Source organism: Dendrobates tinctorius, unplaced genomic scaffold (genome assembly GCF_039654945.1).
Source record: "Dendrobates tinctorius isolate UK_male_01 unplaced genomic scaffold, ASM3965494v1 ptg000206l, whole genome shotgun sequence".
Lineage (NCBI taxonomy): Eukaryota > Metazoa > Chordata > Amphibia > Anura > Dendrobatidae > Dendrobates > Dendrobates tinctorius.
Window position 1 is genome coordinate 3,412,270 of NW_027361873.1, and position 24,976 is coordinate 3,437,245.

General features: G+C 44.4%; 1 protein-coding gene across 1 annotated transcript in view; it reads left to right on the forward strand.

The window, feature by feature from the left end:
- DTX1 (deltex E3 ubiquitin ligase 1) overlaps nucleotides 1-24,673 on the forward strand; it is a 108,650-nt gene extending 83,977 nt beyond the window's left edge. Inside the window, exons 4-10 of the mRNA XM_073554110.1 lie at nucleotides 1,104-1,165; nucleotides 4,672-4,833; nucleotides 6,762-6,823; nucleotides 6,965-7,123; nucleotides 14,883-15,044; nucleotides 15,149-15,238; nucleotides 17,884-24,673. Coding sequence (XP_073410211.1) covers nucleotides 1,104-1,165; nucleotides 4,672-4,833; nucleotides 6,762-6,823; nucleotides 6,965-7,123; nucleotides 14,883-15,044; nucleotides 15,149-15,238; nucleotides 17,884-18,111 — 925 coding nt within the window. The 3' untranslated portion in view covers nucleotides 18,112-24,673. The remainder of the gene's footprint in view (nucleotides 1-1,103; nucleotides 1,166-4,671; nucleotides 4,834-6,761; nucleotides 6,824-6,964; nucleotides 7,124-14,882; nucleotides 15,045-15,148; nucleotides 15,239-17,883) is intronic.
- Nucleotides 24,674-24,976: the final 303 nt, after the last annotated feature.

Consider the following 24,976-nt stretch of genomic DNA (forward strand, 5'->3'; position numbering starts at 1 on the left):
GACCGGCTCCCCCGCTGTCCATCGCTGATCGTGCGAGAATGTCCGGCTCCATTTCTCGTCTGGCGCTTCCTGCTGGGCTTCCTGCTGTGACGACGAGCGACGCGTGGAGGCGGGCGGGAGGATGCCAGGATCGCTGTGTGTAAAAGGTGAGTATCGTGCGCTGCATCGCTGTGAGGTCTGCCTGTGTCACAGCTCACTAGCGATCATTTAGCGATGCACCAGCGATCCTGACCGGGTCGGATCGCTGGTCGGATTGCTGGTGCATCGCTAAATGTAAAAGGGCCTTTATTCCTGAAAAAACACTCCAAAGTGCTGAACATTCAGTGTCCACTGCCTGTTGTCAAGTATAATCTGTCGTTAGCTGAAGAGTCAGATTACATAAAGCAGGGGTGGGTCTTTGTCTCTTTGTTATTTCTGTCAAACTACTTAGGCTAGGTTCACATTTGCGTATGGAGGAGCTGTGGTCGTTTGCGGACTTCCTCCATGAAGCTCCGCCCACGGCCGCACCTCCTCCGGTCAGCTCCACCTACGGCCGCATACTTCTGCATGCGGCCTGCGTACCCTATCTTTAACATTGGGTACGCAGGGCGTGCGGATGTATGCGGCGCCCGCATAAAATTCCAACATGATGCGTTTGATGTGGGTCGCCGCATCGTCAAAACGACACATGCGGCTTCATCCGCATACATCTGCATGACCTGCGTACCCATTGTTAAAGATAGGGTATGCAGGCCGCATGCAGAAGTATGTGGCCGTAGGAGGAGCTGACCGGAGGAGGTGCGGCCGTGGGCAGAGCTTCACGGAGGAAGTATGCAGACGGCCTCAGCTCCTCCATACGCAAATGTGAAGCCAGCCTTACAGACAAGAGAAAACAATGCATGCTGGGATTTGAAGGAGAGGAAGTTCTAGTACGTATAGTGCCAGTAAAATTTAATGAAGAGGTGCCGCCCATTTATAATTAGTGGGTGGCACATCACAGGTTTAGTTTTTTGTTCCATTTCAGATACTCACAATTGTATTAAACTGAAATTGCTCTGTTATCCCTCACTGAAGACTGTAGAGTTTTTCTTACATACTTGAACATGTTATGTATCTCTCTGCAGCGTTCCAGCTCTGCCTGTAAAGAACCTAAATGGAACAGGTCCTGTGCATCCAGCTTTGGCAGGTAAGCTAAAGAAATGTTGCTGCCTTGATTATTATCTAAGAAGTAAATTAGGCTATATCTGTGAAGACAATTCTTCTTTGCACTTAACACATGAATATTGTTGTGAAACTGAGGCAAGGCCTTCTTACATAGAGTTTACTGTTTAAAATAAAGAAGAGAACCTTTGTGTGCAGAGAATCCATTGTGTTTATTTATCTTCAAAGTGCATCTGTCCTCAGAAATCAGAATATAAATTGCATACATTATTATAGATCTTTTAGACTTTGATGTATTTAATTTGATACTTAATTCTACAATATGTGTATAATCCTTTGGGAAGTTTAAACTCAATCTCCTCCCACCTACCTTGATTGACAGCTCCTGAGTGTCTCCTGATGCTGAGATCTCACACTGTCCAGTACAAGCTGCAGATGTCAGGCTGGGTGGGCAGTGATTGAATACATTTGTACTCATGAGCTATTTTAATCTATAGCTTGACTTACAAAAAGATCACTATATTATCAGAATTAAATAGTCACTCTGAGGCCGGTTTCACACGTCAGTGGCTCCGGTACATGTAGTGACAGTTTCCTCACGTACCGGAGACACTGACACATGTAGACACATTAAAATTAATGTGTCTCTGCACATGTCAGCGTGTTTTCACAGAAACACGGTCCATGTGCAAAACACGATGAGATGTCAGTGTTTGTAGAAGCGCACGGTCCGCAAAACGTGCCGAACACGGCACACGGAGAACAGTTAACACTGTCTTCCATGTACACGAACGGGGCGCCAGGGAAGAAACACAACTGTAAGTCGCTGTTCCCCCTGCGGCTGGTGCTGAACGCGGCTGTCATTCTCTCCTACTCTGCAGTCAACAGCGAGCAGGAGAGAACAAAGAATGAAAATCTGTCGTGGGGACCCCCCTCAGTTTATGAACCAACCCGGCAAAACTATCAGCTGGGGGCTGCTATTTTCAGGCTGGTAAGGGGCCATTGATCTTGGCCCCCCAGCCTAAAAACAGCTGCCCAGAAAAGGCGCATCTATTAGATGTGCCTATTCTGCAGCTTTGTTGGGTTCTGCCCACTTGCCCTGTAGCAGTGGCAAGTGGTTTCATAAGGGGTTAATGTCACCTTTCTATTGTAAGGTGACTTTAAGCCTGGATTAGTAATGGAGAGGTGTCAATAAGACACCTGTTCATTACTAATCCTAGAGTTATTCAAGGGTTAAATAAACACACACAATAAGAACAAGGTATTTTAATGAAAAAATACAGTACAAACAGTGTTTAAAGCATTATTATACTCCTAAGTCCAGATCAACGTAATCGTTCTCCTGTAAAAAAGTAAAAAATAATAAACCAACAATATCCATACCTGTCCGGCGATCAGTCAAGTCCCACGGTGTAATCTATCTCAGGGGTTAATGAGTTTACAGGCAGAGCACTGCTAATGCACCCGATCTGACTGTAAACTACTGAGGAATGAATGGAAGCAGCCGGTGCATGCTCGGTAACTAGTGGTGACGTCACTGAGCCTGCTCGCTCTGCTTCCATTCATTCCCCAGTAGTGTACAGTTGGAGCGGTCACAATAGCAGCGCTTCGCCTGTAAACTGATTAACCCCTGAGATGGATTACGCCGTGGGACTTGACTGATGGTCGGACAGGTATGGATATTGATGGTTTATTATTTATACTTTTTTTACAGGAGAACGATGGCATTGATTTGGAATTAGGAGTATAATAAAGCTTTAAACACTGTATGTACTGTATTTTTTATTAAAATACTTTGTTCTTATTGTGTGTGTTTATTTAACCCTTCAATAACTCTAGGATTAGTAATGGATAGGTGTCTTGTTGACACCTCTCCATTACTAATCCGGGCTTAATGTCACCTTACAATAGAAAGGTGACATTAACCCCTTATAAAACCACTTGCCACCTCTACAGAGCAAGAGGGAAGAACCCTACAAAGCTGCAGAATAGGCACATCTAATAGATGCGCCTTTTCTTGGCAGCTGTTTTTAGGCTGGCGGGGCCAAGATCAATGGCCCCTTACCAGCCTGAAAATAGCAGCCCCCAGCTGATAGTTTTGCCAGGTTGGTTCACAAGCAGAATGGGACCCCATGTTGGGTTTTCATTTATTCTTCCCTTCTGCTCGCTGTTGCCGGCAGAGCAGGAAAAGAATGACAGCCGCGTTCAGCACCAGGGGAATAGTGCTTACTGTAGCGCTTCTTCCCCGGCGGCCGTCCGTGTGTTCCTGATGCAGCACACGTGCAGCACACGGTTGACACACGTAGATACCACGTATCCACATGGACACCTCCGGTACCGTTTTTTCCGGTACCGGAATTATTTGGATGTGTGAGACTACCCTGACATGGATTTTCAAAAACAGTACATCAGCCTCATTTTATTTTTAGAGATCTTTTTTGATAATGTATGCAGTTTGTATTGATAAATCTAGTGACAGATCTGCTTTAACCATGGCTGCTTTGCGTGTCCCTATATAATAATCCTTACATACTGTTATTATCAGTGCTGCAAATGTGACAGCTCTTGTTGTTGCCTTCTTTTGAACCCATGCTTGAGGAGTAATTAGGTGATAAGCGTGAAGAAGGACTACGCCTAAAACACTGCTATATATCGTATTCAAGCTCATGAAAACCTGATGTCCTAATTAAACTTGTATGCTTAACTCTGGAGTGAGTTTCCTTCTCTTTGTTATCTACAGTCTTGTCGGTCTTCTGGCTGTGTCGATCAGAAATATCACACATTTTAACGGGGTTGTACAGGCTTGGGACAACAGTCTGCAGTTGCTCTTTGTAACTTCAGACCGCCAAATGGTATAATTGTGCAGTGTGCATGCTGTCTTGATTCCCTGGTATTCTTGGTAACGGCGGTCACAAATCCACTTTTATGTCATCTGTATACTTATGATCACATGCCAAATAAACTTGCTCGGCTTCTCTCAATAGAAGTGAATTGAGAGATTTTGGATGAAACTAGTGGGCATGTGATTGCAAGTATGCAAATCTCACACCGGGAATTAATGACAGTCTGCGCACTGTACGATGTCATGATTCGGCAGTCTACCAACACATAGAGTGATTTCAGACTTTTGTCTCAAGCATAGACAACACCCTTAAGTGCCTTAACACTTTCTACAGGATATGGTAAAATCATTACTCTGCAAAGTTGTCATACACAAAAATACATAATAAAATACTGTATATATGTCCACAGCTTAACTGCAAAGTAACTTATACCAACATTTCATTTTATCCACACATATACACTTTTGGCATATAATTTCTGCATTTGGACCTCACCTTTCCCGAGAATAGTAGTTTTTCATGTTCTGTTCTGTCCTGCCTGCCCCTTCCAAAACATAAACCTGTGAGAAAAGGTATTAAATAATTTGTGTGGTGACTGTAGGATTGTAAGTTATAGACACTGGCCATGACATCAGGGATTGGAGGCAACTAGGAGGTCATACTCATCCAACTGTTCTTCTTTTGTCAGGAATGACTGGCATTCTGATGTGTGCGGCGGGGCTACCTGTGTGCTTAACCAGAGCCCCTAAACCTATACTGCATCCACCTCCTGTCAACAAAGAGGATATCAAACCTGTGAGCGGCATCAGTGGCATCTGTCGAAAGACCAAAAAGAAACACCTGAAGAAAAGTAGGTGGCAAAAATGTGGCTGTAGAGAAATAGCGTTGGTATGGGTTGTTCGAAATACACTGTGTAATGATGGTGACAGCGATTGTTAAGGGTATGTTCACAAAGGTTGAAAATGCACAATATATTTCAGTAGCAAAGTGGCAGAGATTTCACTAAATCCCATCCATCTGGAAAAATCTGGGTGGCATCTACACAGAAATTGACTCATGGTGAAGATTTAAATCAACAAAATATCATCTCATTTTGCAGATCTGTTTTGGATTGATTGTCGAATTTTCCTATCAAATTTATTAAACAAGTCAAAATCTGCCACAAATTCAATTTTTTGCAGATTTTGCTGTGCATTATGCAATTGTTAAACAGAACAATTTTTCTAAAGCTTCATATAAAAAAATAATACTACTGTATATTCACCTACATTGGTGCTTCTGTCATTCACTTACGTAATTTCTGTATAACCCAGGAACCTGTGATGATGTCTCATCCTATGTGACCATTGCTGGCTGCAGCAGTCATGGCACAAGGCATCATTGTGACCAGCCAGGCTGTACAGAGACTGGCAGGGTAATTGGCACCAAGATCCGTATGATTAAGTGTGGATTTTCTGCTGTTGTTGTTTCTGTGATTCCTGAAGCAGTTGTGCAAAATGGTAATAAAGTACTTCTGATGTCCAGTAGATACTCAGGTTTAGTATAAAAACCCAATGCCCCAATACCACCCCATCTCTCCCAATTTTATCAAATCTGGGAGAAGCTGGCATGAATACGTCTATACTCTCCTCATACACGTTAGCACGGTGTATAGTGAGACATGTGGCTAAACCCCCTGTCTTCTTTAAGAAAAAGAGGCTGTAAGTTGTAACCTTCTTTTATTGATTGCAGACATGACAGGAAAGGGTGAAACTATAGGATGCAATAACAGGAGCATTTCAGAATATATAACTGCACGGTGCATAAGATACAGATAGACTGCAATACACAGTAACATGAGGTAATACATAGGTGATGATTACCTACTTAGTACAGCAAACGTATTGATAAGCACGGGACTGTAACACATAGATAGTGCTTATCAACTATGCTTAGAGCAGGCTGTTTAAGGAGCATGAAGAAAAATGAGTGGTGCGTTTTCTCCTCAGAAGCATGGAGGAACAATGGCTGCTGTTCCATTCACAGTGTCATAATAAGACCAAAATGCAACAGGAACAATCCCCACAATGCCCTAGGAACTTCCCATAATACATTGCAAATTAAACTAGAACCGCCAGCAGATGGTGCTGTTACCTTACAATATAAAATATAGTAAGGCCTAATACACACAAAAAAATTCAATGTCTGTAATAATGGAGAAAAAAAAAATATGACTACACTTTCTAGACAGCAATTATATGGCTGGACAGAACAACGTCAAAAGTTACAAAATTTTGGTGCAACTGTCACAGTTGCACCTAATTTATGCAACATTTCAAAGTTTTTACACCGGAGCTCTGGCATGAAAAGTTTGATAAATCGGGACTATAGACTTGTATGCGTAATTGTGTTCAGTGACTTGAATGATAAACAGACATGTCTCAAAGTCTGCAAAAAACAGGAGCATGTGCACAGCTACATATACTATAATGGGTTTTAGCTGCGAAAAACAAGGATAGAATCTGCACATGTAAAATGGAAATCTGAATGAGGACTAATACCCATTTTTGTGGCTACATTAGCCAAAGTAATGTTAAAGTGCTAACCTTGCAATGAACCGAGCAGAGGTGCACACGTGTGACTACTGAAAAGGTTCACCCAAATCCCTATTCTTGAGATTGGAAGGGGTCTCGGTTCCAGGACCACCCAAGCAGAACAGAGTATGGAATTGTATATATATTTGATTTAGGAAATGATTTAGAAACTCAAGTGACTGAAACGATCCTTCTTAAAACGTAGGCAAGAACCCAGAAGAAGTAGTGCGAAGATACATCCAGAAAATAAAGTCGCCGCCAGATGAGGTGAGTGTTGTATAGCAGTTACAAATCTTTCTGTGCCGTGGGGATTTAGGTACTCGGGAAACATTTAGCTTCAATATTCACTAGGAAGACATTTTTATATGCATAATGCTAGTTTTCATTTCCTTTATATGTTCTTTTTAGGATTGCACTATTTGTATGGAACGTCTGGTCACTGCTTCGGGTTACGAGGGTGTTCTAAATCATAAAGGAATCCGTGCTGACTTGGTTGGGAAATTGGGAAAATGTAATCATATGTACCATGTCCTATGTTTGCTAGCCATGTACAATAATGGAAATAAGGTAAGTCCCTCTTTCATTTATTGTTCACGTTCGCTTCCTTCTCCTTTGCTTCCATGTAATCACTTACTAATGGTCCAAATACACAGTTTACCTGCCCCAATCTCTGCATGGTCAGTGTTTTATAAAGCTTTTCCTAAGGATTTCCATTCTAGAAAAGAAGAAGTCTTCACGGTCAGCATTGGACATGTTTCTTCGGGAAAGATTTGCCTACTATGCAGTACAAGAGAGTATTGCACTGTAAGCTGTTAGGAGTGTTGCGATCAAGAAACTGTTTACGGGTCCCTATAGCAATAGAATGCATTGAGTGCAAGATTGCTAAATAATGCTGTTTATATTCTTAAAGGGATAATCCAGCTCCTGTCACTTTATATCAAGCATTGATGAGTGCAATGTCTAGAGATATCATCCAGCTTGCATGTGCGATATTGTGCGCCTGACCTATTCTAACTAACAAGACAGGCGTGTGATACCTTTCGTTCACGCACGTGAGCCAGCAAGAATCTGTAGAAGTGGCTTCCCCACTCACCTCCTCATAATGAAGTGAGATCACCCTTTAAAGAGATCCTTTCACATGTTTTAGCATGTTAAGCTGGCCACATCATAGAATAAACCTTATAAAGTTTATGGCACCTAATATGTTAACTTCCACTATAACTAAGGGGGCATTATCAGAGATTCGGCAATGGAGATGCTTTTTTCCCCCCTGAACGTCGTTGGCCAATCATAAGCAGGCAACATCATGGAAGAAGAAAAGAAAAAAAGGAAATTACCCCAGACAATGTCAGACCCGGCTTTCTCTTTGTGATATGGAAAGACACAAAGTTTTGCTCCTCTCCTCAGGTAACACATACCTCACTGACGGCATTTCTTGTGATTAAAAATGGAGCACTAAAAGGGGTAGAGGATGGGGGAGATGTGTGCCCTACAAAACATCTCTCTGCATATATGCCACGTATCAGGGAATAATTCCCTGATAGCTGGCACAGATCCAGAGTAGTGTATGTGACACACTACATCTCTCCTCTCACAGCACTGTTAGCTCTGTTGTTCTTCCCATCCCCCTACTCTGTTAGTGACATGAGCTGAGCGCTGCAGCCTGTCACATACACAGCTCTGGATCTTTGCCAGTCAGCGCATTATTACCAGATGCTTGGATAGATTTGGACTGGTGGTTGTAAAGACACAAAGCTCTGCTTTCCTCCCCACCACCACCTGTAATTGCGGTAGGTGTTGGCAATAAGATCTGCGAGACTTGATGTGTGCATTATTGTTATACTGTAGGACTGAGGGGAACCGGAAGTGAACCCGCAGGACCGCGATGACGAACCTCCTTGAGGCGAGCTGGCCAAGTGGACCACCCCCTATACAGGGAGCGTCTGGGGCAAGCCTCAGAGAGACTATCGCCGCAGAAGCTGATACCCGGGGACACAGTAGAGAGAGACCAGAGATAGCCACAAGGGTTGCGGGAGGACAGCAGAGGGTTATGCTAGGCAGGAACGGATCCAGGCAGACAGAGGTAGACACTGCGGCGACGGGCTGGAGACCGGGGACGAGGCAGACACTAGGAGAGAACAGAGGGAGCAATCACAAGAAGACACTGGGACACAGAGAGAACAGGACAGAGCGCTAGGCTAGAGGAGTGCAGGGCAGAGTGGACCTGAATCAGCCGTGCTAGACACAATTGATAGTCAGGCACCGGGCAGGAGGCGAGACTACCAGATATAGAGCTGCAGGCAGCGCTTCTGGGTCAGGAGGGGCCAGGGGGTGGAGCAGTGGGAACAGGACTACTGGCGCGCAGTGCGCAGGCGCAGCCGACGGGCACAGAAGGCCGGCTGCGGCGGCGGTGGAGAAGACGCAGGATGATGCGTGCGCCTTCCGGGAGCGCGCCGGGTGAGGTGGGCGAGCCGGTGTTCAGGAGGCGGGGCAGAGGATGCGGCTGCGAGCGGCACAGTGGGAGCAGCGAGGAGCGTGGCAGCGGGTGGCGTGACAGTACCCCCCTCCTTACGCCCCCTCTTCTTGAGACTGGCAAGGAACCTAGCTAGAATGCGGGGGGCCTGGATGTTCTGCCAGGGCTCCCAAGACCTCTCCTCGGGACCAAAACTCTTCCAATCAACTAAGAAGAGGGTCTTCCCTCTAGATCTCTTTACGGCCAGGATGTCCTGGACCTCAAAGACATCCTGGCCAGAGACTGGCTGGGGAGAGTGACCAACAGAGGCATGAAACTGGTTAAAAATGACAGGTTTCAGGAGGGACACGTGGAAAGAATTGGGGATTCGTAGCGAGGCGGGGAGTTTTAGCTTGTAGGCAACGTTATTGATGCGGGCTATGACCTCAAAAGGCCCGATATACCGAGGGCCTAGCTTATATGAGGGGACTTTGAGACGAACAAACTTGGAGGACAGCCACACTTTATCTCCGGGATGGTACAACGGAGAATCCAGACGCCTTTTGTCTGCATGCCTCTTTATTCTATCCCGCGCTAGTTCAAGTGCAGACTTGGTTTCCTGCCAGACCCTGGAGAACTTCTCGGTCAGAAGGTCGGCTGCCGGCACACCCGAGACAGGGGGTACCGGCAGAGGTACACTGGGATGTTGCCCGTAGACGATGAAGAAAGGTGACTTAGACGAAGACTCGTTGGTGTGGTTGTTGTAGGCAAATTCGGCCCACGGGAGCAGGTGGGACCAGTCGTTGTGGTGAGCGTTGGAGAAGTGGCGAAGATAGGTTATCAAAATTTGATTCGTGCGCTCAGCCTGACCATTAGTTTGGGGGTGGTAGGCTGAGGAGAAGTCCAAAGTGACATCCATGCGTTTACACAGAGCTCGCCAGAAGTGTGAGGTGAACTGAACTCCTCTATCCGAAACGATATGCTGAGGAAAACCGTGAATCCGGAAAACATGGGTAATGAAAATTCTCGCCAGTTCAGGAGCGGAGGGTAACCCAGGCAGGGAGATGAAATGGGCCATTTTGGAAAATCGATCTACAACCACGAGGATGACTGTGTGACCCGAAGACCGAGGTAGATCGGTAATAAAATCCAACGCAATGTGCTGCCAGGGAACTGAAGGAACCGGGAGCGGGTGAAGAAGACCAGCGGGTAGGTGTCGGGGAACTTTATTCTTGGCACAAGACGGACAAGAGGCGACAAAACTTCGAACATCTTGAGCAAGAGAGGGCCACCAATAATAACGAGAGATGAAGGAGAGGGTTTTCTTGAGACCGCCGTGGCCAGCTAGCTTGGAGGCATGACCCCACTGTAAGACTCGCCTCCTATTGTCCTCTTGAACAAACGTCTTACCCGGGGGCAATGAAGTCAGGTTTACAGGAGCAACCACCATGACCTTGCTAGGATCCACGATGTGCGAAGGCTCTTCCTCACAGTCGGTAACCAAAAAGGATCTGGATAGGGCATGGTGGTCTTGTCGGGGGTTGAGTCTCTGCGCTGTCCGGATGTACGCCAGGTTCTTGTGGTCAGTGTAGATCCTGACGGGGTGGACCACTCCCTCGAGGAGGTACCGCCATTCCTCCAAGGCCAACTTGATGGCGAGCAGTTCTCGATCACCAATGGTATAGTTTCTCTCCGGGGTGGAGAACAACTTTGAAAAGAAGCCACAGGTGACCAGTCGTCCAGAGGGTGTCGTCTGGGAAAGTACTGCACCGGCTCCGATGGCAGAGGCATCTACTTCCAGGGTGAAGGGTTTGTTGGCCTCTGGGCGATGGAGTACGGGAGCCGCTGCAAAAGCTTGTTTCAGGGTTCGGAATGCGTCTTCGGCCTCAGGTGACCAGAAGTGGGGGTTAGCCCCCTTACGGATCAGAGCGGAGATAGGGCTGGTCAGGGAGGAAAAGTGTGGAATAAACTGCCGGTAATAATTGGCGAACCCCAGGAATCGTTGGATGGCCTTCACTCCCTGGGGACGCGGCCAGTTTAATACGGCCGACAATTTTCCCGGATCCATCCGTAGACCAGTATTAGAAATGATGTAGCCCAAAAACGGTAGAGAAGACTGTTCAAAGGCGCATTTTTCAAGTTTGGCATAGAGACGATGCTCTCTCAGGCACGACAAGACTTGACGGACGTCCTTTCTGTGAGTAGACAGGTCCGAGGAAAATACCAGAATATCATCCAGGTACACCACCACACAAGAATAGAGAAGGTCTCGGAAGACATCATTGACAAATTCTTGAAACACGGCGGGTGCGCTGCATAAGCCAAAAGGCATAACCAGATATTCATAGTGGCCATCGCGAGTGTTGAAAGCCGTTTTCCACTCATCTCCAGGACGGATGCGGATTAGGTTGTAGGCTCCACGCAAATCCAATTTGATAAAGATTTGCGCCCCTCGGAGACGGTCAAATAGCTCCGGGATGAGAGGGAGCGGATATTTGTTTTTAATTGTAATATCGTTGAGTCCCCGATAGTCAATGCAGGGACGAAGGGTCCCGTCCTTCTTCTTGACGAAGAAGAAACCCGCACCCGCGGGCGAAGAAGACGGGCGAATGAAGCCTTTGGCCAAGTTTTCTTGAACATATTCGGACATGGCTTGGGTCTCTGACGGCGACAGCGGATAAATCCGACCTCGGGGTGGAGTAGAGTCGGGAACGAGATCGATAGGACAGTCGTAGGGACGGTGAGGGGGCAGAGTCTCTGCTTCTTTCTTACTGAAGACTTCCGCATAGGCCCAATAGGCCGAAGGTAAATCTGGGGATACCGATGTTGAACGAGGGGAGTTACTTGGCTGGACGGAAAGCAAACACCCTCTGTGACAGAACTGTCCCCACCGCACGACGTCACCAGACCGCCAGTCCAAGGTTGGCTCGTGTTTTCTTAGCCAAGGAAGACCCAACAGGATAGTGTGTGATAGGGTCGGCAGCACATAGAAGGCAATCTTCTCTAGATGCAAGGCTCCGACCTGAAGGTCCAATTCTTCGGTGACCTGCGTAACGGACACCCGCAGGGGTTGACCGTCAACCGACGCAATCTGCCGAGGAGTCTCCAGGGATCTGACCGGAATACGAAGCCTCCTGACTGCCTCTAGCTGAATAAAATTTCCAGCCGCACCTGAATCTATGTAAGCCCACTCGGAGGAACGCTTGGGACCTAGATGCAAGAGAACAGAAAGAGTCAAGGGTAGAGAGGAGTCATTGGTACCTAGGGAGGCCTCTCTTACCTGTCCTAGGCGGAGGCGTTTCCCGGACGCACAGGGCAGGAACGCAAGAAGTGTGATGCACTCCCACAATACAGACAAAGACCCTGAGTGAACCTCTCCTGTCGGCGTTGCTCCACCGGCTTGAGGCGATCTACTTGCATGGGCTCAGGTGCGGGAGATGCCGACGCCAGAGCAGGGCGTGAGCGAGGTGGACTGCGGGCAGCGGATTGGACACGAGGAAACCTCCTATCTCTGGCGGCCTCTCGAGAACGCTCCTGGAAGCGCAAGTCGATGCGGATAGCCAGGGAAATTAGATCCTCCAACGAGGATGGAGTGTCCCGTCCCGCCAATTCGTCTTTAATTCGACCTGAGAGGCCCCGCCAAAAAGCTCCTACCAAGGCCTCATTGTTCCATCCAACCTCGGAGGCCAGGGTACGGAAGCGAATGGCGTATTGACCCACGGAGAGCGTGCCCTGTTGCAGGTTAAAAAGTGACTCGGTGGCAGAGGCTACGCGACCCGGCTCGTCGAACACCTTGCGAAAAGAGTCGAGGAAGGTGGAGAGTTGGGAGACCAAGGGGTCATCACGCTCCCAGAGGGGGTTTACCCAGGCTAAAGCCTCACCCTCCAAATGGGACACGACAAAGGCCACCTTGGCTCTGTCGGTGGGGTACTGTTGAGGCAATAGCTCAAAATGGAGCTGACACTGATTTAAAAAACCCCTGCACGACTTAGAATCGCCACCATAACGCGGGGGTTTTGCCAAACGGGGCGGCGGATGGGATACCGCCGTCTGGGCCGGGGTCGAGGCCACAGATTGCAGGGCAAGGAGACGATTATCTATGGAAGCCATATAATTCAATATATGGGCCTGGGTGTCTCGCTGCTGAGCCAGCTCCTGTTGGAGACTGCCCAGCTGGGAGGCGGTCCCAGGATCAGAGGCCTGTAGAGACGACAAGCGGGACTCCATGGACTTAAGGAAATACATTATCCTTGCTTGATTCTCCCTTAGGAATAGGAGCTCCTTTTGGGTTGGGGTCGGGTCCATGGCCTGACTATACTGTTATACTGTAGGACTGAGGGGAACCGGAAGTGAACCCGCAGGACCGCGACAACGAACCTCCTCGAGGCGAGCTGGCCAAGTGGACCACCCCCTATACAGGGAGCGTCTGGGGCAAGCCTCAGAGAGACTATCGCCGCGGAAGCTGATACCCGGGGACACAGTAGAGAGAGACCAGAGATAGCCACAAGGGTTGCGGGAGGACAGCAGAGGGTTATGCTAGGCAGGAACGGATCCAGGCAGACAGAGGTAGACACTGCGGCGACGGGCTGGAGACCAGGGACGAGGCAGACACTAGGAGAGAACAGAGGGAGCAATCACAAGAAGACACTGGGACACAGAGAGAACAGGACAGAGCGCTAGGCTAGAGGAGTGCAGGGCAGAGTGGACCTGAATCAGCCGTGCTAGACACAATTGATAGTCAGGCACCGGGCAGGAGGCGAGACTACCAGATATAGAGCTGCAGGCAGCGCTTCCGGGTCAGGAGGGGCCAGGGGGTGGAGCAGTGGGAACAGGACTACTGGCGCGCAGTGCGCAGGCGCACCCGACGGGAACGGAAGGCCGGCTGCGGCGGCGGTGGAGAAGACGCAGGATGATGCGTGCGCCTTCCGGGAGCGCGCCGGGTGAGGTGGGCGAGCCGGTGTTCGGGAGGCGGGGCAGAGGATGCGGCTGCGAGCGGCACAGTGGGAGGAGCGTGGCAGCGGGTGGCGTGACAATTATTACATGTCTTACCAAATCACACAGAGAAAGCCAGTTCTGACCTTTTCTGGGGACATTTCCTTTTTTCCTGCATGACACTGCCTGTTTATGATTGGTCAGTGTTATGCAGGAAAAAAGGAAACGCCCCCACTGAAGGATAAGAATATCTTTTAACACTCCGTGGGCTATAGTGGAGATTAAACTAAAATCTTTACAAGCTAATATCTCCACAAAGAAGATGAAAAATAAAAAAATAAAAAATGTGTTTCATTCAGCTCTGCAGCCACTATTCCATTATGTGGCCAGTTTAACGTGCTGAAACTGGTGGAAGGTCCTCTTTACCTGTTAATAATTACTGTAGATTGCTGTTCAATTGTAAATTGGTACTTTATAGCGGCTATCCAGCCTTTATAAATTCCCAGCTTACACAATGGGTGTCTGACTCTCGTCACCTCTGACGATCAGGTGTTTGAAGGGGGGCTGTGAGCGCTGCAGACTCTTTAGTGCTTGCAGACTGGTTCATTCTTGCTTATGCTATACTGTTCATAACTACAATACAAGATATTGCAATATTGCCCTATTCACTTAAATGGAATAACACTGTAAAACTTTGCCCAACTGCTAACTAAAATGAGCAGCACGGCCCCTTCACACAGCTGATCAATGGGCATGCCAATATTCGGTCCCTCTCCCAATTGAATATTGATGGCCCGTCATACGGATACGATTAATAACCTCTTTAATGAAGTTGACGGACAATTTCGCTTTGTGTTCTCTCCTATTGTATCTTTCAGGTTATAGCTTTACTATGTTCTGTTTGTTACATTATATAAAGAACCTTTGATACTTTCTCCCCAGGATGGCAGCTTGCAGTGTCCCACATGTAAAGCAATTTATGGGGAGAAAACAGGCACACAACCACCAGGGAAGATGGAGTTTCATGTCATCCCTCACGCACTTCCAGGATATCCTGAATACAAGACGATTCGCATAGTGTATGATATTCCAAGTGGAATGCAGGTATGAGCAAGTAATTTACAGCTCTTTGGGTAAATTATGGGGTCATTTATTTTGGTCCACAAGTTATTGTTTCTTATCACTTAAAATATTATTTTGCTTTCCAGGGGCCTGAACATCCGAACCCAGGGAGGAAGTTCACAGCCCGAGGATTTCCACGTCACTGTTACTTGCCAGATAATGACAAAGGAAGGAAGGTGAGAAACCAAGAAAATTATTTAGCATAGTAAAGCAAAATCAATCCAACCTTATATGCTGTGACTATGCCATAAATATAATATCAGAAGTATCTGATGTGGGGTCACACTACTGGAACCTTCACTTGTCTCCAGAATGGGAACCTGCTACACCCATCCTTACCTCATGGAGAAGTGAATGCAGAGAGACCCACACACCATTGCAGAATCCATCACCTTTCACCTGAAAAATAGCTCTGCGTACAACACTATTTTTTCTAAGAAAGTGATAGAAGAACTCATTAGACCCCAGTGGGTCAGTGGGGTTCGTCATGAGCCACTAGTGTCCCTCTTGCTGCCAATCTGTCAGACATTCGTGGTTTCCATTACAAACAGACTCAACAAATCAGATAATAACAGAGCCTTACTCCTTCTTCTAGTCAAGGGCATGTGAAATAGCAAAGAGTATAGATTACATATAGAACATTACAACAACATACACATTTTTGAGGCGTACATATCACCTAGTCACAGTGTCCAGTTTTTGCTCTTTTCTTTACTTCTTTACTTTTTTTAAATACACAATACAGTACCGCAGATATGGGCATTTTTATTCAGTGCAAATTTTTTTTGTCTTTACTAAGGGGGCATGGCTTGTAAAATTCTCTGGGGTGTGTCTTTAGGTTTCTCTGCATAATTACCCTATATTACACCCCCTTAATAAAGATCATGATAATTAACACTGAATGAAAAGAGCCATATCTCTGGAACCGGTGTTGGGATGTCAAAGTCATATACACAGGGGGCCAAAATTAAAAAGTTGGACAAAGTCAAGGGCCAACATTTATATTTATAATATTAATCAAGACAGAAAGAAAAGGGGGGAAGAGTAAAAAATGGGCTAGGGAGGAATCTGCCTGGGGCTGGGGTAGAGAGAATGCCAGTACTGTAATGGAAGTTAGGGTTGTGGGATGGTAGACAGCAGTTTCCGGGGTGTGGTGTAGTGACCACTATGTCCACTAGGGGGTGCTGCATGGATGTCCCAGGAGAGTGGATGAATGGCAAGATACTGAATGGCCGTTATGTATCTCAAGGTGGGTGGCCTTGAGATGGAGATTTATGTGTGTGTTAATCAGCAGTGATACTGCTGAGGTGCAGGTTCAATGTGTCAGGGACTAGTTACCTACAAACCCACCCAGGGGGTGTGTTTAATAATGCTATTGTAAAGTGTATATGTGTGTGTGAAGGACCTGTGATGAGGTCATAGTCATGTGACCCGGTGGGCATGGCTATGGACCATATAATGTGGCCAGGGTAGGTCACATGTGGTGAATGCTTGGACCCGATTGGTCCAGTGTGGAAGGATCCGCTGAGATGGGGCTTCCTGCCTGACAGCACGTGTGTACGCTGTGAGTAATGGCTGCAAGTGCCTGAGAGTTCACTGGAGGGAATGAATGTCTGCAGGATGGAGAAGCAGCCATGAGAGAACACTGACGGGGTGAGATATAACTGTGAGGCTGAAAAGCCTGCGGATTGGACATTGCTAACAGAGTGAAGCTCTGTCATGGACGCTATGCTGTTTATATATTGCTGGTCTTGGTATATGATGTTTAATAAACCTCATCGACTATACTGGTTTATGGAAAACCTGTGCCGGATCTGATTTTGTGGCTGCCAAGCGAGTGATCCCCTACTTAAATGACAGCGCTACCTCACATGGGGGATGCAAAGGGTATGGCGAATCTCAAATATAAGGAAATATAGGGTCGTAGAGAACATCAAAAATACGTAAATAGCACTGAAACAATAATAATCGCAACGTCAAGATGGTGGGGAGGGAACAAAAAGGGAAAAATCTCAATGCATAGGAGAATGAAAGCAATGTACAACAAAACAAAATGGTGAATACGTGACCAAATAGAATATTAAAATAAATAATAGCATACCAGTGCCCAGCTTGTGGAGGAGATGGGGGATAGTTGGAGTTATGCATGCTGTGATGTATGGGAGAGTGCACGCTGATGTAGGGAGATGAGGAGGTAACTGTGGCTCAGGTGAATGCCGGTCAGGAAGTGCGTCATAGCTGGGGAGTGCATTACAAGGGGAGTGTTGTAGAAGCCGTGTAGTAACCAGGGAGCGTGCTGGAATGGAAACCCAGGATTTGTAGCATTAGTGGTGCATGCTCTAGCTACCAATGGGCCAGTTCTAGTAGAGATTTGGTATTTTCTTATGGGCCAAATATAATTACACTGCAGGTTAGATTTGGCCCTCAGGTTGGGGTTTGACATCTATGGTATGGTGGCTGTAAAAAAAAAACAAAAAACCCTAAAAATGTAATACTCGGGGGAGCAGTGGGAATAAAATAAGAGCAAAACCTGGACACTTTTGACCTCTTGACTGGTCCTCTTTAGAGGGGGTGGTGACCAAAGGATCCAAGAATGTACAAGCTATCAGCACTAATCGTCCAAACTAGTTATAAATAAAAATATGTGTAATTCACAAAGATTTCATAAATCCTATTACTTCAGTAGATTTCTCAGAACCATCATAAAGCTTAATGGTTATTTTCATTGTTACAGTTTATTTAGCAAAAAGACCTCCATAGAGCAACATTAATGAATTGCCATAAATTCAGTGTAAAATGTCATCTCTGTGATATATTCCAGGTCTTACGACTGTTGGTGGCAGCATGGGATCGGCGCCTGATATTTGCTATTGGTACCTCAAGTACGACAGGGGAATCGAACACAGTAGTGTGGAATGAGATTCATCACAAGACTGAGTTTGGGTCCAACCTTACAGGGCACGGATACCCTGATCCTAACTACTTAGACAATGTTCTAGCTGAACTTACTTTGCAGGGAGTGACTGAAGAAAAAGCATTGCCCTATTGAGCTCTGGACCTTTTCATAAATACGGAGTGAACAGCATCAATTGCGGCACATTGACATCTTTGTTTTGCTAGCTACTCTCTCCTGCTTTTCCAGGGGGATTTAATCCAGCAGAAATGGGAACCCCAACAATACCGCCTTGCTGTAGGTAAAGTGCAAAAATTGATTGAGGTTTCTGCTGAGAATCAAAGATACCCAACATTGTAGTTTGAGCATGGAATTATTCTTGGCAGCATCCTAGGATCCAGAGGCAGCATCGGTTGCAGAGCATCCATTTATAAAGCATGATGTTTTTGTGTTGTTCTAGCAGGTGGTGACGATTCACTGAATGTTGGGGAGACATAATAGACTTTGTGTATCACAGAATCAGGTTAATGGTGGCCCATTCTCCACTAGCCTATGAAAAATATAATGCGTTGGCTTCTGTTTAGTAGCAGAATACTATAATAACAGGTCATACGCTTCCCTCCTGTTATCATTTTACAGAAGAGACCAAGGGCCTCCTGCCTCCATCTCCTGTGTGATCAATAGAGATGTTGTGTGAGGTCTGTGTGATGTACAGTCAGAACTATGAAGGGATATCCTCCTCAGAGATGCTTAGAACATCCAGGTCCTGATCTGTGAGCAATAAGGCATATTTTTGCAAGCCAGTATGCGGGAATACTTTGGGTTACCTTGATTGAAATGTAGCAAATGTCATCTTGTTAAACGTTAAACAGAATACATCATGTACTATAGTCAGCATCAATATCATTTTGTATAGTATGCCATTTAAAGAGGTCTGTAGAATATTTTAGAATTATTTAAGCTATTTTACTCATAAATTCACCAAAATTAAATCCGTAAAACGGCACTCAGATAAAAATGTACCTCACCTGAAACCAGTATATAAAAAAAGGAATAGGGAACGGGAGAAGCCAGCTCACCATTTGCAGTCTCTTTCCAAGAATGAGTTCCAGGCACGGAGCCGCCTGGGCTTGGGTGTGCAAGTTCCAAAGAATGAAAGATAAAGGTATTCCAGCGTAGAAAAATATAAAACTTTGTCTTTAATGGAAAAAAATTCATAAAAACAGGCACAATGTGGACAACATATACATCCCAGAGAGCTACCAACCGACACGTTTCGACACTCCGGTCTTAATCATGGTTGAAACTGAAACCAGAAGCCTAAATTTAAAGAGGTTATCCAATACTTTTACACTTATGACCTATTGATATCTGATTGGCTGGGGTCCGACATCAGACACCCCCCGTCAATCAGCTGTTATCGGTGGCAGCAGCCACCAACTGGAAATACTCACTTGCCGAGTTGTTCAGTCTACTTGTAGTGGCCGCAGGGTACGACACATCTGCCTTACATTGATTTGGATAGGAGGTGGATGTGCAGTACCAAGCCTCAGCAAGTAGACAGAGAAGCTCGATAGGCAAGTACTTCCGGCCAGCAGCCGCTGCCGCTGACACTGATAACAGCTGACCGGTGGGGGTGCCTGATAACGGACCCCAGCCAATCAGACATTGATGACCTATCCTACCGACCTAAGGATAGGTCATTAATGTAAAAGTGGTGGACAATCTCTTTAACCTCAAACAGAATATTGTAATTTATCAGGCATGTAATAGGATGTTCCTGTGTATAATACAGCAATGAAATAAGCTTCTTGCAATGGATTTATCTGAATCTTACACAGACAACCACAGATACATCACTAAGGCTTTGTTCACATGCTGGTTTATCTTTTCCAAATGAAAAAGAAAGCACTCGGCACTATCAATAAAAATGGGTGGAGAACAGAATGTCACATTCAAACCATACTGAAAGCCAAAATATATGGTGGCGCTCCATAGTCTGATACATGGAAAAGCAACAATAAATATTCATAGAAAAGCAAAGCGGCACTCACCAAATAAAGTAAAAAATTGCTTCTTTAGTAAACTCCTTTAAAAAATGAATACCTATTCAGACTCGTATAAGAGTACTCACACGTGAAACGGACATCATCTGGTTGCACCTTGCAAACTCCCAACCCGCCTGCATGTGTTAAAGGACTTTAATAAAGAAGCAATGTTTTACGCTATAGGGTGGGTGCCGCTTTGCTATGAACATTTACCGGTTATAGACTATCAAACAGATAAACAGAATTAGATCTCGTGCTTTCTTGCTTCAAATGAAAGCATAGGGTCCCATTGATTGATATCACGTCCATCTGCTTTCTGTTTGTTGCTTATTTTTAGAATAGCAGAAACCTTCTATATGCAGGATTCCTCATTACATTCTAAAAATGAACAACATAAGGAAACCAGATGGACCCTATATAACTCAATAGTGCAGCTCTGCTTCCTTTTGAAACATGAATACACAGGATGCTATTTCCATTTATCTGTATCATTTGCCTGTTTTAAGCAGAACAATCAGAAATGAAAAATGAACATGTGAACAGAGGCTTAGGAGAGGCCCTTGCTGTTCTCTCTTTATTTGTTTTTTTGCTGCTGTGTAACATTCCGCATCCATCCTACATCCAGCATGAGGATAGCAGCACCTCTCCTGAGTTTCCATGTTGCACACTTCGGTCTCTCCCCACACAGTGGTATCTCTCAGCACAGAAGCAGGAAGTTTCACACAGTTGTCAAATAGTAAGATAGCAGAGAGCCCCTGTCTTGAGCCTCCCTTTATTATAGGGCCAAGGCTATTATCACTAAATTTGACATGATTTTTATTTAGAGTTCTTGTTCTATTGGAGAAATATTCTATATTTTGGCCTCCTTTCCAGTAGGTTATGAGTCCTTTCTAAGTCATTTTTTTCTGCACTTCCTTCATTATGTTCCTGTTCATTCCCAGAATGTTGCTGAACTCTTTAGTTACCTATTCTGCACAGCAAATAATTAAATTCCTTTTCTTTTGGAGTCCATACTTAGAAACTTTGGGGGTATTGATATATAGTTGGCCTAGTCTAGAAAAAAATGACCTGTTTTTTTAAGTAATACCACTTTATTATCCAACATAATCACATTTTAATGCTATACATTTAGTGCATCCAAAAGTAATTCTAATACCGTAATTTAGAAATAAAAAAATATGTTATCCTGTTCTGCAAACCTCAACTCCACAGCATTAATTACCATCTCTGTTGTCATAAATTTTCATCCTTTCAATGATTTTTTTGAGTTTTGGGAATAAATAATCAGATGGAGCCAAATCAGGAGAATATGGCGGATGATCAACAATTTCAAAGCACATTTCATTGAGTTTTTCAGGGCAATACGAGACTTGTGTGTTTGGGCGCACTATCCTGCAAAAACTAGATGCCTTTGGAAAATTTTTATTGAAGTTCCAATGTTCACCTGACATGGATGACTTTTCGTAATCACAATGTCAAAATGACACTTTTTCTGCATGCGCTTTTAATGTGCCGTTAATACTTGTTTATATAGCAAAGGGATTTATTTATGTCTCCTGGAAATATTGAAGGCCTGGCTAACTATTTATCAGTACCTCCTCATATATTGTGCTACCTGGTATCAGGTATATGTTTACCAACCTTTTCAAATTTCAGAAAATTGATATTGAAGAAAGCTGTAGCAGGTCCATTAAGTATCATTGAAATAAAATATCACTTTTCAACAGTATTATAATAAGTACCATGACACCTCTTTGAGAAGACCATCCAAAATTGCATTGAAAAATGTACTTCTATAGAGGTGGACCTCTCAAAGAAGTTGGCCTGTATGCAATGTATATGAGGAAACTGAAGAAAAGGCAATTTGGTTATAATCTGGTCTGCAACCAATGGTGGTCTTGTCAAGGAGGTGGTCTTTTGGCAAGGTTTAACTGTAGTATTAATGGTAGAAATTAGATGACTATGGGTTACAATAGTGTACTAAAAAGATGTATTCAAAAATTGGTATATACACCATGTTTTCAGGCAGGTATCCTCCATAACCCACCTTAAAAAGAGCTGAACACTAAAAACAACACATGCTTTTATATGTAAAAACAACTTGCTGTGCACATGTTCAGTCTTTTGGGCTTCTTTTTTAATGCTTTACATTTCACAAAGGCACAAATCGGTTACAGTAAAAGATATGACCTGGCCATTCAGGCAGCTTCTAGTCTTTTGATGACATGAAAACCCATGCAATGATAATCTTAGCACAGAGTTTTTGCGCTAAGGCCGGTTTCACATTAGCGTTCGGCTGAGCTGCGGAGGGCTGCGTACTTCCTCCTTTAAGCTCCGCCTACTTCCACACTTCCGTTTAGCTCCGCCTACTTCTGCATGCGTCCATGTTGCGTTTCTGTGCGTTAGGTGGGCACATCAAAACGACGCATCAGCATGTCCTGCGTACTCAATGTTGAAGATAGGTACGCAGGACGCATGCAGAAGTAGGCAGAGCTAAACGGAAGATGTGCGGAAGTAGGTAAAGCTTAACGGAGGCAGTACACAGCCCTCTGCAGCTCAGCCGAACGCTAATGTGAACTTAGCCTTACTGTCAGTGAATGTTTGTAACTCTGAAGTTATTGAGTCATCAGAGCATTGGCAACTTATGTTTTGAGTGCCTCAGGATTCAGTGAACGCTATAACCTTACGTGGTTTGCCACTTTGTGGACAAGTTACTGTGGTTCCTGACATGTAAAATGATGGTATCTTATTACAGGAGCAAGATCCATTATTTCGCAAATGTTAGTAAAGGAAACTACATGGCTAATACCTGAATTTTATACACCTGAGACAATGGACCTAAATGAACAAACTGAATTTCCTGATTAAAACGTGTGCCCTGATACTTTTGTACATATATTATTTCTGTATTCGGTATGTTCATTATACACACTTGCAAAAAAAATTATATGGACCAAAAAGAAGAAAAAAAATATCAGCTCACCACCAATACGAGAAATGCAGGCAGTATATAAGTCGTACGATGCACAGATGGGTGTCCTCGAGTAATGTCAAGATAGTAGCAGGGTATTGTAATTCACCACCGCAAAAATATTTTGTGCAAAAATTATCTTTATTAAACGAGCATCTCCATAAAATAGACTAGACTTAGTATTTCTATGATTAAAGACTCTTAGTCCGAAACGCGTAAGCTGTTACATATGTCTTTTTTTAATTTATTTCATGGAGATGTTTGTAAAGATAAAGATTTTTTTTTTTTTTGCGTTGATGGATTACAATACCCTTCTACTATAAAATTATTTGGACAGTGATACAATGGATAGAATCCAAAGGCATCGGGATGTGACTGAGGGTTAGACTTTCAGCTCCAAGGGCTTATATACAAATATCGTACTAACCATTTAGAAATTACAGGCATTTTTAAATATTTCATTCTCTTTTTTGGGTGCAAAAGTAATTGGTCAATTGCCTGATAAGCAGTTTCATGGTCCGTTACCTCATTATTTCATGACAGTTTAAGTACCGTAGTAAAAGATCTGGCATTGATTCCAAGTGTTTCATTCACATTTGGTAGTTGGTTGTGGGAACTCTCAATATCACCATCATAAAAGGTATCAATGCAAGAGAGGAAGTCTACAATTGAGAGATGTCTTCATGAGTGTAAATCCAGATTATGTCCAGATCTAATGAAAAGGTTTGAAAAATGTGCCCATTTCTGAAACAAGATTCTTTGGACCTGTTACCAGGATAATAGGTAGAATATAAAGAAACAGTGGAAGGGCTCATGATCATACCACATATATACCACGTTATCTATGGAACGCTAGCGTGGCTGGTAGAAGGACTGGGTCATTGATGTATACTGATGATGTGACTGTGGATAGGAGTAGAAATAATTCTGGTCAGATTCAGTGAAATGTTGCAAAATTAATAGGACGGATCATCACAGTACAGATGAATAATGACCAAAGCAATCTCATAGGTAGTGGAATATTCTTCAGTGACTGGGAAAAATAACCTCGTCAACTTGAATTAAGGCAAAAAGACCCACCCCAGCAAGCAGGAAGAAGATTGTTGTAGTATAAAGGTCTGGAAAAGCTTCTCCATATTTCGTGATCTCAATGGGTTCCAGACTTAAAAGTCATTGACTTCTAATTATTTGCATCCAGGAATTCTAAATAATGCTTATATCTATCTATATTTTTCAACCTGTAAAAATGGAAGGATGATGTAAAAAAAAATTATGTACATTTATATAGTTATATATATGTAAGACTAAAGCGGAATCTACAGGATCTGAAGATTATTAAGAATATTATATTGGCATCTATTTTCCTTATCTTTCATACAATATAAAAGATGGCAGAACTGTAACCATGTGGATGTTATATGAATGTGTTATACTGAATGGCACTACTTTCAAATATCATTGCAACATGATAATGTGTTTGGGATCACCCAGAGGATGGCAGAATGGAGACTGGTTTTTTCTTGGTCTTTTTCACACTAAAAGGAGGGTTTACACCCTTATCTGTGAAACAATTCTGCAGCATAGCCACCTCTATGAGTGCTGTGTAACATGACATGCATGGAGCAAACCTCACTCTCCCCACATCCTACCCACGCTCGGCATGTCCTTGCAAATGTGAATAAAATCCCTGTTGAATTCATGACTACTGTATCAATTGCTTAGTAGTTTATTCTGTTTAAAGGACTGGAGCGGAGCTAGGGTACACACTGGAATAGATAGAGAGCAAGAGATGGACTGTAATAATGAATGTATTATTTCCTCTAGGCTCCATTCTGCCAACTTGGTCAACCTTTTATATTATGGAGGCTTCAAAGGCAGATTTTGTCTCCATAAAGAGTCTACCCTCCACATTCAGCCAGGCCCAAGGCAAAGGCTACTTATTTGCCTGAAGCTTATTTTCATGGTTGTATTAGAAGGCCTTATATTTGTTTGCCAAAAACAA